At 33.4% G+C, this 16,351-nt stretch overlaps 2 protein-coding genes across 2 annotated transcripts; both read right to left on the bottom strand.

Annotated features, from left to right (window-relative positions):
• Window positions 1-594: 594 nt before the first annotated feature.
• On the bottom strand, window positions 595-9,616 carry LOC111711494 (uncharacterized; the record flags this gene model as incomplete). The annotated part of the gene is made up of 7 exons (XM_023485868.1): window positions 9,492-9,616; window positions 8,801-8,881; window positions 8,441-8,512; window positions 6,950-7,048; window positions 2,304-2,381; window positions 723-755; window positions 595-666 (listed from the first exon to the last, which is right to left on the bottom strand). Coding segments are annotated over exons 2-7 (432 nt in total), but the record flags the coding sequence as incomplete, so codon positions are not given.
• Window positions 9,617-10,194: 578 nt separating this feature from the next.
• Window positions 10,195-16,104, bottom strand: LOC111711493 (uncharacterized). Its single transcript, XM_023485867.1, has 6 exons — window positions 16,047-16,104; window positions 14,704-14,828; window positions 11,932-12,004; window positions 11,021-11,101; window positions 10,528-10,635; window positions 10,195-10,275 (listed from the first exon to the last, which is right to left on the bottom strand). Exons 1-6 carry the CDS (start codon window positions 16,062-16,064, stop codon window positions 10,195-10,197), a joined length of 486 nt encoding a protein of 161 aa, XP_023341635.1. The 5' UTR covers window positions 16,065-16,104.
• Window positions 16,105-16,351: the final 247 nt, after the last annotated feature.

Below are 16,351 nucleotides of genomic sequence, written 5' to 3'. Positions count from 1 at the left end.
ATCACAAAGTTGGTTGATTAGTGATTTTAAGATGGATTTAGTATAATGAGTCAGTAATTGAATAATCATTAGACTTTGTGATATTTCTAGATGCAGCTCAGTCAAATTTGTCAAAAATTTCATTGCAAAACAGTTTAAGAATTCAACACACAAAAATATTAATCTTAAGTAGAATTGAAAAAATGGTTTGAGTTTTGATTTTTTGAGTGACGCGGCTGAATTTTTTAAAATCACACTGTGAAGGCCAAAAATATACCATAATTAAAAAAGTAGTTTTGCCTGGAAGAGTCAAATGAGGTGGTACGAAGGGGAAATAGTGGTGGCTCATGGCCGCCTGCCTTCCCCCGCTCATCTGACATACATCGTGTAATATTTGAGGTGGAAGGGGAAATGAGGTGCCCCGCCCTTTCTTCGGGTGTGACCGGAAACAATATGATGCCATGATTTGAGTTTTTGAGGCAAATCGGTCTAGGGTTCCTGAGATGATCGGACAAACAAATAAACAGAGATTACAACTTTACATGTATTTTCCTTTACATAAGATGGCATACCAAAAAGTAAAAACTCGTTGAAACAATTTTTAAAAAGTTTTACCGTTAGTTTTTGAATGTAGGAGGTTGACATCTTGTAAAAACTTGCCTCTGTAATGTTCACAATGGATTGGGGCTAAAATATTTTTAAAAAATAGTAAAAAATAATTAATTATTTTGTTATTTTTTTACCTTTTTGTTTATTAGAACTCCGATATATTGATCCTGTAAGAGAGATAATATAACTATAAACATGCTATAGGATTATCTGCATCAAGTAAAGAATATATATATATATATATACACATTTATATATATAAATATACATATATATATATATTTATATATACATATATATATAGTTATATATAATCTCATTTTTGGCAAATTAATTTTTGGTTAAATTGTTAAAATGCACTCACTGTAATACACATTTTGATTTAAACAAAATATTCTATATGTTAACTATCAAATATAAAATTCTATCAGTAATATGTCCATATTTAAAATGTCTTGTCTATAGAAATGTCTTTTATTAAATGTCCCATCTCCAGGGGGGGGGCCTGGGTGCAAACCCCCCCCCCTCCGGACGCGTGCCCCCCCCGTGCACGCAGGGGGGGGGGTCATTCCATATTACATCTGGAGATTTGTTTTTAAAAATCGGATTCTTGAATTTGGAGGCAGCACTTTTAAAGGTTTTCATTATCTTTTTTTTTAAATCATTTTTTAAAGAAATTGAGTCTTAGTTTCAAACTCTTTGATTATCGAATCTCTATATCTCATGCAACCCAACGCCATTGACCTTAAATATCTTAAACTATGAATTCTGTTAAATGATTAATCTAAGTTTGAAAAATCAAAGGTTTCACACCATTATTAGGCGAAAAAAATATAGGTATTAGAAAAGACGCAATCCCTTTCATTTTTTTTTCTTCGAAGTTCATAAACCTACAAAGCAGTTTAATTAATATAGGATCAATTGAGAGGTTTAAAGTGACTGTAGACATAATTTCAATTCTGATTCACAACAATACCCTTCAAAGCTTTGTCTGATCAAGTATTGCATGAATATCCTTGTTTCCCATTTTGAAAACTCATTATTTTCATTTGTGGTTTCTCTACAAAAGTTACTGGTGCATTTCTTGCTTTAGAAACGATGGAGAAATGAAGGTTTCAAATATACATCGGACATGCCACTCTATAAATGGAGGGTCACTTGAAATTATTCATGTATTCCATTTAAGTATAATTACATCATATAAAAAATACTTTAACTCTTACTTTTGCCCTTAACTAAAAAAGTTTCATTAAAAAAGCTTTAATCAATACTGCCTTCAGTGTAAATAAAGGTTTAATATCATTATAATGAAAATATAGATATTTTTCACCCCTTGAAGCTTACACCACAGTATTAAGAGGGAGTGTCTGATAAATAATTTTTCGACACTTATAATATGAAAGTGTGTATAAATCGAATAGTTTGCCTTAACATAGTTAAAAAATGTATCAATATTTTTTCAAAAAAGGGTTTTTAAGGGGGGCGCCAAAAAAATGTGCGCCCCACTTACAAAAATTCCCCCCCCCCCCCCTACACAAATGCTCTCTTATGCCCCTGTCCATCTCTGGAATATTCTGCTTTGTCAGTCTATAAGAACAAAGTTCCATTGTTAAAAAACAATTTCAACAATCTTTTTTTAAAATAACAATAACATTTGGAGAGTAAAACAATGAAAGAAATCTTAAAACTAATAATTTATATTTATGTTAAAAAACCTTTAAAGCGGAATAGATTTGAAAGTCCAGACCTTTCTCAGCCTTCTCCACGATAGGAGTCATGATCGGCAGGAATATCTAAACAGAAACTTGTAAAATATTTAAGATTCAAAAGCTGGTTCTTCTTTAACTCTATTGTGGATGGATGGGTAATGGTATGACCCAGACACTCAAGATAAAGTAAATTAATTGGACTTAAGATTGAGATCAAATATATGTGTTCAACCAAAATCTAAGGAGGTATGAGGTCTCAAAGTTGTACCAGGAATGTTGCTTGATAAATTTAACATTCTTCTTCTATTATATGTTTCCAGTGATTACTAGGTTTATAGGGAGGTCAGAAGGGCGATAGGTTGTTCAATAGAGTTTAAAATGGCAAATAATATATCAGCAAACCCCATAAAAAATTAAATATAAAAATATTAAGTTTCTCTATTATCAACTAACATGCATGCACTTAAATACAAACTTATTAAAAGTTCCATTGAAAATGAATATTTGAAAAAGAACCGTAAATTCTAAAACAAAAAATTCTGCGAAATATCAAAATGAAAATCCACGAAGCAATATAAATAATTTGAAAGAGTAAGTTTAAAAAACACCACCAGGAGTCGCTAGTATACATGCATACTTATTAAATTATCTTTACGTCAAATGATATAAACTTTATTTAAAATAGAATTAATAAGAATATAAATGCATTGGAGAATGTTAACTGGCTTATAAGTTTAGCTCCGAATATACTTGATTTTTTACGCACATTTATCCATGTTGATTTTATGCTTAATTATTTCCTTTCTATCATTATGATAATTGATTTAGAAAAATTAATGAAGTTTAAAAACTTCAAGTTGCAAGGCTGCAATGTGCCCTACAGCACGCGAGAGCCAGTCATTATTATCATTGTATATTATTTTCGTTTACTGAATTATCATGTGAAAATAATCTTATTTTCAAGAAACTGAGTTTTTGCCGCAAGCTTATATTTGCTAATCCCTATATGTTCTAGTTTACCATAAATAGCACCAATTGCCACAAAAGTTTCCCAAAAACTCATAATCAGTATTATCTGTATGCACTAGTTTTAAAAGTTCAATTGAATTTAATTATGTAAGAAGAACCATATCTTGCTAAAACTAGAAATCCGCGAAATATTAAATGATAATTCACGAACTAAAATCCTTCCTTTACAAAAATAAAATTTAGAAATACACTACCAGGAGTTGCTGGCGTCCATCCATTTTTATTCAAGATTCTTTATGTAAAAAAAATAGAAACTTTATTTCAAATTAAATTAATAAGAATATAAAATTTATTAGAAAATGTTAAACGGTTTTGCGAGTCGGTTTTTTAAAATTATTAAATAACGACGACAAAAAATGTAACAAAAATTCTACAGGAAACTAATTAGTTGTAATTTATTAATTTATTAATTTTATTTAATGATGAAAACGAAATAATTGATTCTAACATTGATTTATTGACAAATTTCTTTTCAGTAATATGTTCCTAAACATTTCATTATTTTACTATAAAATTTTCACAATTTGTCGTCTTTATTTAATAATAAAAAAAAGATTCTCAGAACGTACCCTCCCAAATCGTTGATTTTGAACTTCGATTTTGCGCTCAAACTCTGTAATTATAGATATTTAAAACGTTTTATATATGTCTGAAATGAATCCTAAAAAAATTCTCCACAATACTGCAATCTCAGTTCAGCCACCATACATTGCCGGTCACTCTCTTTAATACGGTTTTTAAGAGAGGCATGCACAAAGGCTGCTATAGGGGACTTTTTCTTATATTTGATGGATAATTTCGTGATCCCTTTATTTACAAAGAAAAAAAGTTGCTGAAAAAAACTTTAAACCTGCAGTTGAAAGCAAATATATTACTTTGAATCTTAGACCCACCAGTATTTTAAGAAAAAATTTGTTCCGTTGATTGCCAAAAATTAGTATCAAAACGGAATGACCGTGGCTACATATAATTTCAAAATCATGATGATAATATCCAAAATATAATGAAACCGCAGATCGCGGAAAACCTTTAGAAAATGTTTATGAGGTTTTAAACATGCGTTGGGGTCTCTAGCAGTGGTATTCTGTACTAAAAATCAAAAAAAACCAAATTATGCTGACAGCTATCTCAAAAACCGTTTTTTTATATCGTGGATTTTATAAAAACAGTCATTTGTAAAGAAATAAAACCATATTCGTTTTAGAATACTCCGGATATATTATTGTTAAAATACGATTTATCTAATAATTGAAGAGCAATTTAAGACTTTCAAAATGTTCATCTTTTTAAGGATAAAAATTTAAATTTAGAAAATAAGAGAATTGATTTGTCTTTATCTAAAACCATTTGCATACGAGTGCTAAGTAAAGTCTAGGGGGGGGGGCCTTAAGGCTATATAGATGGGGTATGTCTAGGGAGGAGGGGGCTGGATATAATTCTTACTCCAGCTGATATATTCATACTTCATAATTAATTTTTACTCCAGGATTGATCCTTACTCAAGGATTCATTCTTACTCCAGGATTCATTCTTACCCCAGGATTCATCCTTACTCCAGGATTCATTCTTACTCCAGGATTTATCCTTACTCAAGGATTCATTCTTACTCTAGGGTTCATCCTTAATCCAGGATTCATTCCTACTTCAGGATTAATTCTTACTCCAGGATTCATCCTTACTTAATTACTTATGGATTCATCCTTACTTTAAGATTCATTCTACCCCAGGATTCATTCTTACTCCAGGATTCATTCTTACTACAGGATTCATTCTTACTCCAGGATTCATTCTTACTCCAGTTCTTACTCCAGGATTCATCCTTACTCCAAGATTCATTCTTTCCCCAGGATTCATCCTTACTTCAGGATTCATTCCTACTCCATCCAGTATTCACTACATTACTCATTCCAGGATTCATCCTTACTCCAGGATTCATCCTTACTTCAGGATTCAACCTTACTCCAGGATTCATTTTTACTCCAGGATTCATTCTTACTCCAGGATTCAATTTTACTCCAGGATTCATTCCTACTCCAGGATTCAATTTTACTCCAGGATTCATTCCTACTCCAGGATTCATCCTTACTCCAGGATTCATTCTTACTCCAGGATTCATCTTAATCTAGGACTCATTCTTAATCCAACGTTCTTTCTTACTCCAAGATTAATTCTTAGTCCAGGACAGGATTCATTCTTACTCCAGGATTCATTCTTACTCCAGGATTCATCCTTACTCCAGGATTCATTCTTTCCCCAGGATTCATTCTTACTCCAGGATTCATTCTTACTCCAGGATTCATTCTTACTCCAGGATTCATTCTTACTCCAGTATTCAAGCTTACTCCAGGATTCATTCTTACTCCAGGATTCATTCTTGAATAGTATAATCCCTAGCTAAGTTCCTGGATTGGAGGAATAACAACCTCAGTTTGAATAATATAATCCCTGGCTAAGTTCCTGGACTGAAGGAATACCAACCTTAGTTTGAATAATATAATCCCTAGCTAAGTTCCTGGACTGAAGGAATACCAACCTTTGTTTGAATAATATAATCCCTGGCTAAGTTCCTGGATTGAAGGAATACTAACCTTAGTTTGAATAATATAATCCCTGGCTAAGTTCCTGGTCTGAAGGAAAACCAACCTTAGTTTAAATAATATAATCCCTAGCTAATTCCTGGTCTGAAGTAATACTAACCTTAGTTTGAATAATATAATCCCTGGCTAAGTTCCTGGACTGAAGGAATACCAACCTTAGTTTGAATAATATAATCCCTGGCTAAGTTCCTGGTCTGAAGGAATACCAACCTTAGTTTGAATAATATAATCCCTGGCTAAGTTCCTGGACTAAAGGAATACCAACCTTAGTTTGAATAATATAATCCCTGGCTAAGTTCCTGGATTGAAGGAATACTAACCCTAGTTTGAAAAATATAATCCCTTGCTAAGTTCCTGGTCTGAAGGAATACCTTAGTTTAAATAATATAATCCCTAGCTAAGTTCCTGGATAGAAGGAATACTAACCTTAGTTTGAATAATATAATCCCTAGCTAAGTTCCTGGTCTGAAGGAATAATAACCTTAGTTTGAATAATATAATCCCTAGCTAAGTTCCTGGTCTGAAGGAATACTAACCTTAGTTTGAATAATATAATCCCTGGCTAAGTTCCTGGACTGAAGGAATACCAACCTTAGTTTGAATAATATAATCCCTTGCTAAGTTCCTGAAGGAATACCAACTTTAGTTTGAATAATATAATCCCTGGCTAAGTTCCTGGACTGAAGGAATACCAACCTTAGTTTGAATAATATAATCCCTAGCTAAGTTCCTGGACTGAAGGAATACCAACCTTAGTTTGAATAATATAATCCCTAGCTAAGTTCCTGGTCTGAAGGAATACTAACCTTAGTTTGCATAATATAATCCCTGGCTAAGTTTCTGGACTGAAGGAATACCAACCTTAGTTTGAATAATATAATCCCTGGCTAAGTTCCTGGTCTGAAGGAATACTAACCTTAGTTTGAATAATATAATCCCTGGCTAAGTTCCTGGACTAAAGGAATACCTACCTTAGTTTGAATAATATAATCCCTGGCTAAGTTCCTGGATTGAAAGAATACTAACCTTAGTTTGAATAATATAATCCCTTGCTAAGTTCCTGGACTGCAGATACCGAATAAGTCCTTGGTCAGTTAGGTCTTCTTCTTGAATGAAAGCATAGCCCTGTATAATTGTTTTATTCTTAGTTTATTTTTGTTTTATTTTTTTTAATGTGTTTTTGGTTTATCCCATGAAAAGTTATAATTTTATAGAATTACAAACATCTTAATTTGTTTTGTTTAAATAACTTAACATTTTTTTAGTTTTTGTGAAATCGATATTCATTGTATTTGTTAGGTAATTTGGGGGTATACATATCCACAGACTACACAGACTGCTTATCTCCTTTCACAGGGTGGGCTACGTAGGCCTAAGTTGGCCCGGCACGACATGCTACGTTTTTACGATAGGTTTTTAGAGTGCCATCTCATGGCCACTTGTTGAATATAATACCCATTTACAACTTTAAAAGAAATACTCCAATTTTAAACATAAAACATAACATTTATGAATTAAGTCTTTTATTGAAGATTTTTTGTTTCGTATCCAAAGCATAGAGTAATAAAACGAAGAGGTGAAGCTTAGCTCAGATGTACACAACCGACCTGTCTATTAATTAATTAATAGATTGGTCGGTTGTGTACATCACGATATGTTTACGTATCTAACGCTGTACACTTGTATATAGAGCGACCGTATTTAAGCATAGAGAATAGAATATATATTAGAGGGGAATTTAAGGAATCTCTCGGTATGAATTTTTTCAGTCCCTTTCAGCCTGAAAGGGAGTTCAAAGTGTACAAATCATGTAAATGTTCACAAATTATATGCAGTATAGTACATTAATACAGTATGTTCCCCTGAGCCCGAAATTTAAAAGAGTATCGTTGAACTAAACTCCCGAGTTTCCTTTTTGGGGTCTTAACATTTGTGTAGATTTTGATTTAAGAGATTCGAAAAAAATGGAGAATATAAATCAAGTGAAAAAAATAATATTTTATTACAAAAATATTGATATTCATAAAACTGCCTAACCCCATTTGTGAAACCCGGGTTTTAAAACTGGTTTTCATAACGATACCCTGTCTTAAGTTTTGGGCTTAGACTATTCATTTCAATTTCGAATTTTTTAAAGATGTTAAATAAACTTTATAATGACTTAGGTGAATAAAAAACATCATTTGATTTATAGTTATAACGGAAAATCATCGTTTGTAAAGTGAAAGGCATAGAGTCTATGTGAAATGATCATTGGTCAATTATGAAACCAGCCTATTTCATAATTTGATTTTCTTTTAACATTAATTTTAGATTTTCTATAAAATGTTATTCCAGGGCCCAACAGGTTATATAGCATAAATATGTGAAGTACACCTGCAGTATGGAAACAGTACAACAAAATGGCCGTTTTACACTTTTTTTCTAGTAAATTCCCCTCTAATATATATTCTATTCTTTTTGGATTTAAGATACAAAAGTCAAACCCCCTTGGCCCTCGTTTATTCTGAAATTCACCTGTGCAATCTCTATTCCTATATGTTCCATGGCACGAATCAGATTTTCGTATGCAACAATTAATCTCCAGATCTTGAATTAAATAAATTAAATTTACTTTGCAATTAAATAGTGTATTTGTAAATGTGAATAACAGTGAGTATTGAAATATTGTGGAACGAATCTTGATCTTATTTCACTCTAAAATATTGCTAAAGATTTTTAATTTGTAATTGTTGCAATTGATATATCTTTTAAAATGTTTAGGGCAGATTTTACAGAAAGAAATGAGTTGCCCATGGCAAAGTTCCAATTAAAAGAGAGAAAAAGACGACGATAGTTCTACTGTTTTCCGGTTGTCACTGTACGGGACTTATTTACCTTTTTTAGTGGTACTTTGCTGACTTTACCAGATAGTTTGTTTAGAAGAATATTATTGATAGAATTGTACATCACCATGGCCTGAATTATGAATATTTTTTCAAACGTTTTTTTCGCATAGTTTATGGGTCGTATGAATGTATAATTCAAAAATTTAAAAAAAATTAATTCTCAAAGAAAACAAAAGAAATTGGAGAAATCTTAAATTGAAATGAAAAGGAAAATATTGAGTTAAAAAGAAAAACAATACCTGCTGTACTGTAAATTATACCTGTTGTACTGAAAATTATACCTGATGTACTGTAAATAATACCTACTGTACTGTAAATCCTACATGCTGTACTGTAAATTATACCTGATGTACTGAAAATTATACCTGATGTACTGTAAATAATACCTACTGTACTGTAAATTCTACCTGCTGTACTGTAAATCCTACCTGCTGTACTGTAAATTATACCTAATGTACTGTAAATCCTACCTGCTGTACTGTAAATTATACCTGATGCACTGTAAATCCTACCTGCTGTACTTTAAATTATACCTGTTGTACTGTAAATTATACCTAATTTTCTGTAAATCCTACCTGCTGTACTGTAAATTATACCTAATGTACTGTAAATCCTACCTGCTGTACTGTAAATTATACCTGCTGTACTGTAAATCCTACCTGCTGTACTGTAAATCCTACCTGCTGTACTGTAAATGTAGAAGTATTATCTGTAGGTTCAGTTTTCAGGTTTATAGAGTCCAGAAAAAGACTCCGGAAATCATCAAGCCTAATTTGAAATCGAAGCTTGCTGCTGAACCTTTGATCTTCCTGGATACAAACCAATTTTTAGACCAGGCTAATATCTATATCCTATCGAGATATTCCGTTGAAGAAATTAAAAAAAAACATTATTTAATTTCTTTATTTTTTCATCAAAATCAAGTCACGATCGAGGATTTTTTTTTTTTTGTTAAAAAGTTCTGCTGCGGTAATGGCGACAACATTTAACATTTTTGTACCGATTATTCTTAGATTAATTGAAAATAATTCTCAAATGTTATCTTTTTTGAAGTAAAGGTGCAAAAAGGTTAAGCTCGGATTTCAGTAAAAAAAAAATTAAAGACTTTAAATGTTTTTCAAATGACTAAAAATTCCCTTTAAAGGAACTGTTGTTGAAACAACGATATTTTTTTAACCTGAATCTGGTCAATTATCTAGAAGATATGTCGTTTTTCATGGTTTCTCATGCATGCTTAATAAAACAAAACTTTAAGGTGTACGATTGTGAATAGGGCATCCATTCTAAAAATGAAGAATTAACTAAAATTCCATTTTGACATGTATTAGGAATGATACTTCTATTTTTCCCTGATTTATTGACGTAGGTTTAATTAAACAAAATCTAAAACATAAATTGATTTTCCTTGTCTGTCTCCCAGTTCGATATATCTAGAATCATCTGATCCGTCAAATAAAACGTATCCTGGAAACAAAAGTGATGACATATAATTGAAAAAGTTGCCGCAAACTTGAGATATAAAAAGTTTTATATCATCAGGGAGCAAAGATATACGGATTATAAAATTTTAGTTAGAGCCAAAATGATTGCTAAATTATCGTATTTTCAATCAGAAAATCCAGCCGTTTTATTGGTTTAAGGAATTTAATCCGATGTTAGCTTAGATTAATATCTAAATCTTGATCAGTAAATTTACCAATAAACAGATTAGATTACCTTTAATCTCTCCAATATTTGAGCTGATTGCTCATTAGTTCTCTGCCCAGATAGATAATATGTCATTAATCCCCGTTCTTGCTGAAGCTGAGTTATACATCTACCCATCTAGAATATATGTTATAAATCCCCCTGCAGCTGAGTTATACATCTACCCATCTAGAATATATGTTATAAATCCCCCTGCAGCTGAGTTATACATCTACCCATCTAGAATATATGTCATTATTTCTACTAATGTATCTAAAATGTATCTATAAATTCTTTACAGATAATCAATGAGAAGCCAGAAGCAAATATTGACAAATAAATCGAGCTTAAAAATTTACACTAAAGTTTTTAGGTAAAGCAGAATTGTAACTTTGCAAATTTGATTTTTTATATCATATCTAACTTACAAACCCAAAATTTACAAAACTGGGAAGATCTATGTTTGTTTATATTTCTCCCAAAATTTGCAGTACACTGAACAATTCACCAAACAATGTCTCACCTCATAACTTTCAGTTGCAAAGTGAGTTGTTCCAACAAGACCAGTTCTCAGAGTCACTACAGAAGCCAGTGTTATGATATTCTAAACAAAACTAAATTTATATTGTTTCTCTTTGTCTCACATCTCACACAAATGTAAACAAAATTATGCAATAGTGAGTTGCCATTTTTGGCCACCAGGTGACGCAAAAGTGGCGCAGTGGTGGCGGATCAAGAAGTGGCGCTATGTCATTCCTAATTATTTACAAATTTGACTACCTCAGATTAGGTAAAAATGTAAATTTTAGCATTTTAAGATTGATATCAATAAATTCTGCGGTTAATTTGCAATATTCTGTAATCTGATTTGAATTTAGAAAACAACCAGTTTCAAAAATAATCCCACGTAAGAAATTTCTGTTTAAAATTTAAATTTTCATTTGTATTCATGTTCATTTTACTGTTTTTATCATTTTATAACCCAATTCAGGGAGCCAAAAGGAATAAAATTTTGTTTTTGTAAAATTTTTGAAAAATGTCACACCCCTAGGCCTACTATCGTCTTGATGTCGCTGTAATATTACTAAAACTATAATGTGTTTAAATGCTGAAATAATGATAACTTAACTTTAGACATCCTTGCCCCCCCCCCCCCCCCAGTATCCATGCCTGAACATTACATTAAGAATTTTTGATTAAAATGAGAAATAAATCGGAATATTTCTGGTTGCTTGGATAAACAAAATAATTACAAAATTATTCCAAATTTTTATATAATTAATTCAATAATAGTGACGGATTTTCCCAATTTTAAATATTGTATACAATCCTGAAATTTACAGTGTATAGAAATGAAGGGTTACCCACAAATATTAGATAAAAAAAAATTCAAAGGTTTCTTATTATTTGTGGCCGTGGGTCCCCCTGTATAACCTGGATGACCAATGTCCCAATAGGAAAAAGAGGAAGAATGAGAAGTCCAACTGTCATGAAAGCATTGCTTTTCCTGCATAAAATAATTCAATTAAAGAAACTGTAAGAGTGATATAAATTTTCAAGTGACCCTTCATCCACAGATGGCAATGCCCGATTCACAATGACATCATTAAACAATAGATATCAATGTTTATAAATTTGAAACCTGATTCTTTTTAGCTGTGGTCTTTCTACTAAAGTAACTTGTGCATTTTTACTGAAGGAAATCATTTTGGAATTATTATAATTGTCATCTTTGCATAGAGGGTCACTGAAATCACGCGTACAACAGTCCTGTAAGTTCTCCACGGATCTGAATGTGGTCTTTGTTCAGGGTATCTCCAAACCAAACGCGGAATGATGATCGGTGGGAGAAACTCCCCGGCCCCGAGAGAGAAGACAGTCAGCTGATGTCAAGATGATTCTCATCACAACTCATAAACAATTCAATAGTGATAATATAAGTTGTTTTACTCGTATATTCAAATATTTAACCTTTTATAGCTGCATTTACTCTTATTGACCCGATGAATTGTAAAAGTTTTATATCTTAAACTTAAAGTTTTATCTGAGAATGTAGCAGTTAAAGCCTACCCAGCTTCTTTCCTATTTATGTAAAATAGCTTGATATTAATTAGAATGGGTTGATTATATATCCCATTCTGTTCTATAGAATTGTTGCCCAGGTTGCATTAAATCCAGGTTTATTAACCATCTGTATATTTACTTAAATGATGCTTCTCTTGGTCGAGCTAAAAAACATCAAGCTATTCTGGCTTGATCCTACTTAGCAGGAAGCCAATGCTGTGGGAACATGTCTCCTCCTCCATGCTCCTCTCATAGGGCTCAGTCTAAAGATATATGTAAGAGGTACGTGAACTTTTAGTGAAATGAACCTTTGAACCTTTGAACCTAAAATCTTAAACCTAAACAGTCTCACATTATTTATTCTAACAAAGAATTATTTTAGGATTAAACTGAACCTCGTTGCTACTCAATAGCCTCACACTCCGGAGCACCTGTGTTCTGGTTGATGTACAAGACGGATCTCACCTAGAACTCTGTTGTGATCCACTCCTCCAGCTCAACCACGAAGTACCTGTAGTGCTCTTCCTGGATCATATTCTTGATAACCTCCTTCTACCTCGCCCACTGGTCCAGTTAAAAATGTGGATAACATGATGAAACCTCGAGTTATATGACAAACGTGTCCTAAATGTTATCCTTATTTAGTTCAAGTTTGTTTGGTCAATGAACTCCTTCAAGACCTCCACTTAGCAGCAGACCTTGTATTGTACCTTATCCACCATCTGTATAATCCATATACTCTACTGGACAGACTCAACAATCGGATCATTGATAGGCACTAATTTGATTTATAAGTGTCCCTGTGATCAATGTAAACAAGCTGTTACTTAAGCAAATAATTTAAAGAAGCAATAAGTGAACCGATAAATAACCCTGCATTTTTAGTCTTGTCCCAGATGCTCATACCTGACTGCAGAGCAAGATAGATAAACTCGCAAAGCATAGAAATCTTTCATTATGGCTATGAACCCCCTGGCCAGTTCAACATTGTAAATTTTCATTTATTTATCATTTATAAAACGTAATCCTGGGCAACACCAAATGGCTTATTTTATTATTGAAACATTTCTTATACAAAGTTGGAACTGATCATATTGTTTTCCTTTCAGTTCACGACTAGAGCTGTATGAACACAATGTTAGGTACTTTCCTAAAGGCATTTTCCCAAGCAGCAACTTTCCAAGGCTATTTTCTCAAGTGGCAACTTCCTAAGTCTAACCTTGCTACAGCGCTTAGCCCCCAGCCTGTTCTAGCCGTGGCACTCGGCCCCCTAGCTCATCCTAGCTGCAGCGCTCGGCCCTTCATTGCAGCCTGCGGCGCCTCAGAGGGCCTAACCTTTCCTTAGTGAAGTTGCCACTTGGGAAATTGCACATCTGGGAAGTTCCCACTTGGGAAATTGATGCTTGGGAAGTCGCTCTTGGGAAAGTACCTAACACCATAAACACACCTATCCTAAAATACATGCTTGGAAAGACTGTCCGTGCATTAAAGAGGTGCGCCAGGGTATTATGTATGCTCCCTACCAGCTCCACCTGGGTACGTAACCTACCCCCAGTTGGGCCTAGAGCACAAGTCCCTTTAAAAGAACATTGTTTTTTTAAAGTTAGCATCTAAAAGCACTGATTACTTGCTTCAAATTCTAATTTTCTAATTCCCTAGATATTTTCAACCATTTGATTTAGCAGAATTCATAAATTGAAACATAAAACTTCTACGACATCAGGTTGCAAAGAAATATGGATTTACAATTTTGTGTTCCTTATTGTTGAATAATAAGATTACAATTTTTTTGTCAGATGTTTATGCTATTAGATGCAATAGTAGATTTAAAAAGGCTTATTTTAAAACCAGTATTTATTTCAAAGAATTGAAGAAAGCTATGTGGTGAGTGTTTTCTATCCACATATTCAAATAAAATCCCTGATCTATTGGGGTACGCAATAATGATCCTTTCTAAACTTAGTTGTTTCAGTGATCATCGAAACTTAATAGCTAGTGGAAAACAATTTTTTTAATTCAGTTAAAACAGGGGAAAATCACTATATGAAATAATTAATTTTTTTTGGATGGAACAATCATTGAAAAGTAGATAATCCATCACTCTCAGTAAAATAACTTGTTATGAATAATTGTAAAGCTAACCTTAGCTCCAGTGAGTCCATGCATAATAGTTTTCCACATAATCTCCAGGGAGCAGATACAGAGATCATGATAGTTGAGGAATCATATACAGTATGTGAAGTAAGGGAAGTAGAAGTGCTTTCAACCTACAATATTTGTAAACAGTCAGAAACCTAATTTTGGATACCTAGACAACATGGTTCCCCTGAACCTGTTATGAACCTAACCCAAGAGAACTAGTGACACATTGTTCCCCTGAACCTGTTATAAACCTAACCCTAGAGAACTAGTGACACATGGTTCCTCTGAACCTGTTATAAACCTAACCCTAGAGAACTAGTGACACATTGTTCCCCTGAACCTGTTATAAACCTAACCCTAGAGAACTAGTGACACATGGTTCCTCTGAACCTGTTATAAACCTAACCCTAGTGAACTAGTGACACATGGTTCCCCTGAACCCGTAATAAACCTAACTCTGGAGTATTAGTGACACATGGTTCCCCTGAACCCATTATAAACCTAACTCTAGAGAACTAGTGACACATGGTTCCCCTGGACCATTCATAAACCTAACTCTCGAGAGCTTGTGACACATGGTTCCCCTGAACCTGTTATAAACCTAACCCTAGAGAACTAAGGACACATGGTTTCCCTGAATCCGTATTAAACTTAACCCTAGAGAACTAGTGACACATGGTTCCCCTGAACCCGTCATAAACTTAACCCTAGAGAACTAGTGACACATGGTTCTAAACCTAACCCTAGAGAACTAAGGACACATGGTTTCCCTGAATCCGTATTAAACTTAACCCTAGAGAACTAGTGACACATGGTTCCCCTGAACCCGTCATAAACTTAACCCTAGAGAACTAGTGACACATGGTTCGCCTGAACCCATGATAAACCTAACTAAAGAAAACTAGTGACACATGGTTCCCCTGAACCCGTCATAAACCTAACTCAAGAGAACAGGTGACACATTGTTCCCCTGAACCTGTCATAAACCTAACCCTATAGAACTTGTGACACATGGTTTCCCTGAATCCGTCATAAACCTAACTCATGAGAACTAGTGACACATGGTTCCCCTGAATCCGTCATAAACCTAACTAAAGAGAACTAGTGACACATGGTTCCCCTGAACATAAACCTAACTCATGAGAACTAGTGACACATGGTTCCCCTGAATCCGTCATAAACCTAACTAAAGAGAACTAGTGACACATGGTTCCCCTGAACCCGTCATAAACATAACTAAAGAGAACTAGTGACACATGGTTCCCCTGAACCTGTCATAAACACTGGTGTACATCCTTCCCCTGGCTATGGGAGGTTCCCAATAAAATTATATATTATCTGACCTCTCCTGTGAGTGCCATTGTTCCCCTATGACTACTAGAGTATAGATTATCTTGATTCCAACCTATTATAGAGATAAGTATAAATTCAATAATCCCGAATAACATGCAAGTTCAGCAACCAGGGGCGGATACAGGATTTAAGTGAGGGGGGTGCTAGATTTGTTTCGGAACAAAAAAAATCCAGATTTAAGAACCAAAACGTTTTTGGAAATTTTTTTTTTGATAGATATAATTCTGTTTTGCACTAGGTTTTCTTTCCTTTAAGTGCTATTGAGTAGCTATTCTGAAATAAGTGGGGGGGGAGG

This window comes from Eurytemora carolleeae, unplaced genomic scaffold (genome assembly GCF_000591075.1).
Source record: "Eurytemora carolleeae unplaced genomic scaffold, Eaff_2.0 scaffold1164, whole genome shotgun sequence".
NCBI classification, from domain to species: domain Eukaryota; kingdom Metazoa; phylum Arthropoda; class Copepoda; order Calanoida; family Temoridae; genus Eurytemora; species Eurytemora carolleeae.
The sequence above is the reverse complement of the archived record's forward strand: the minus strand, read 5'-3'. Positions and strand labels throughout refer to the sequence as shown.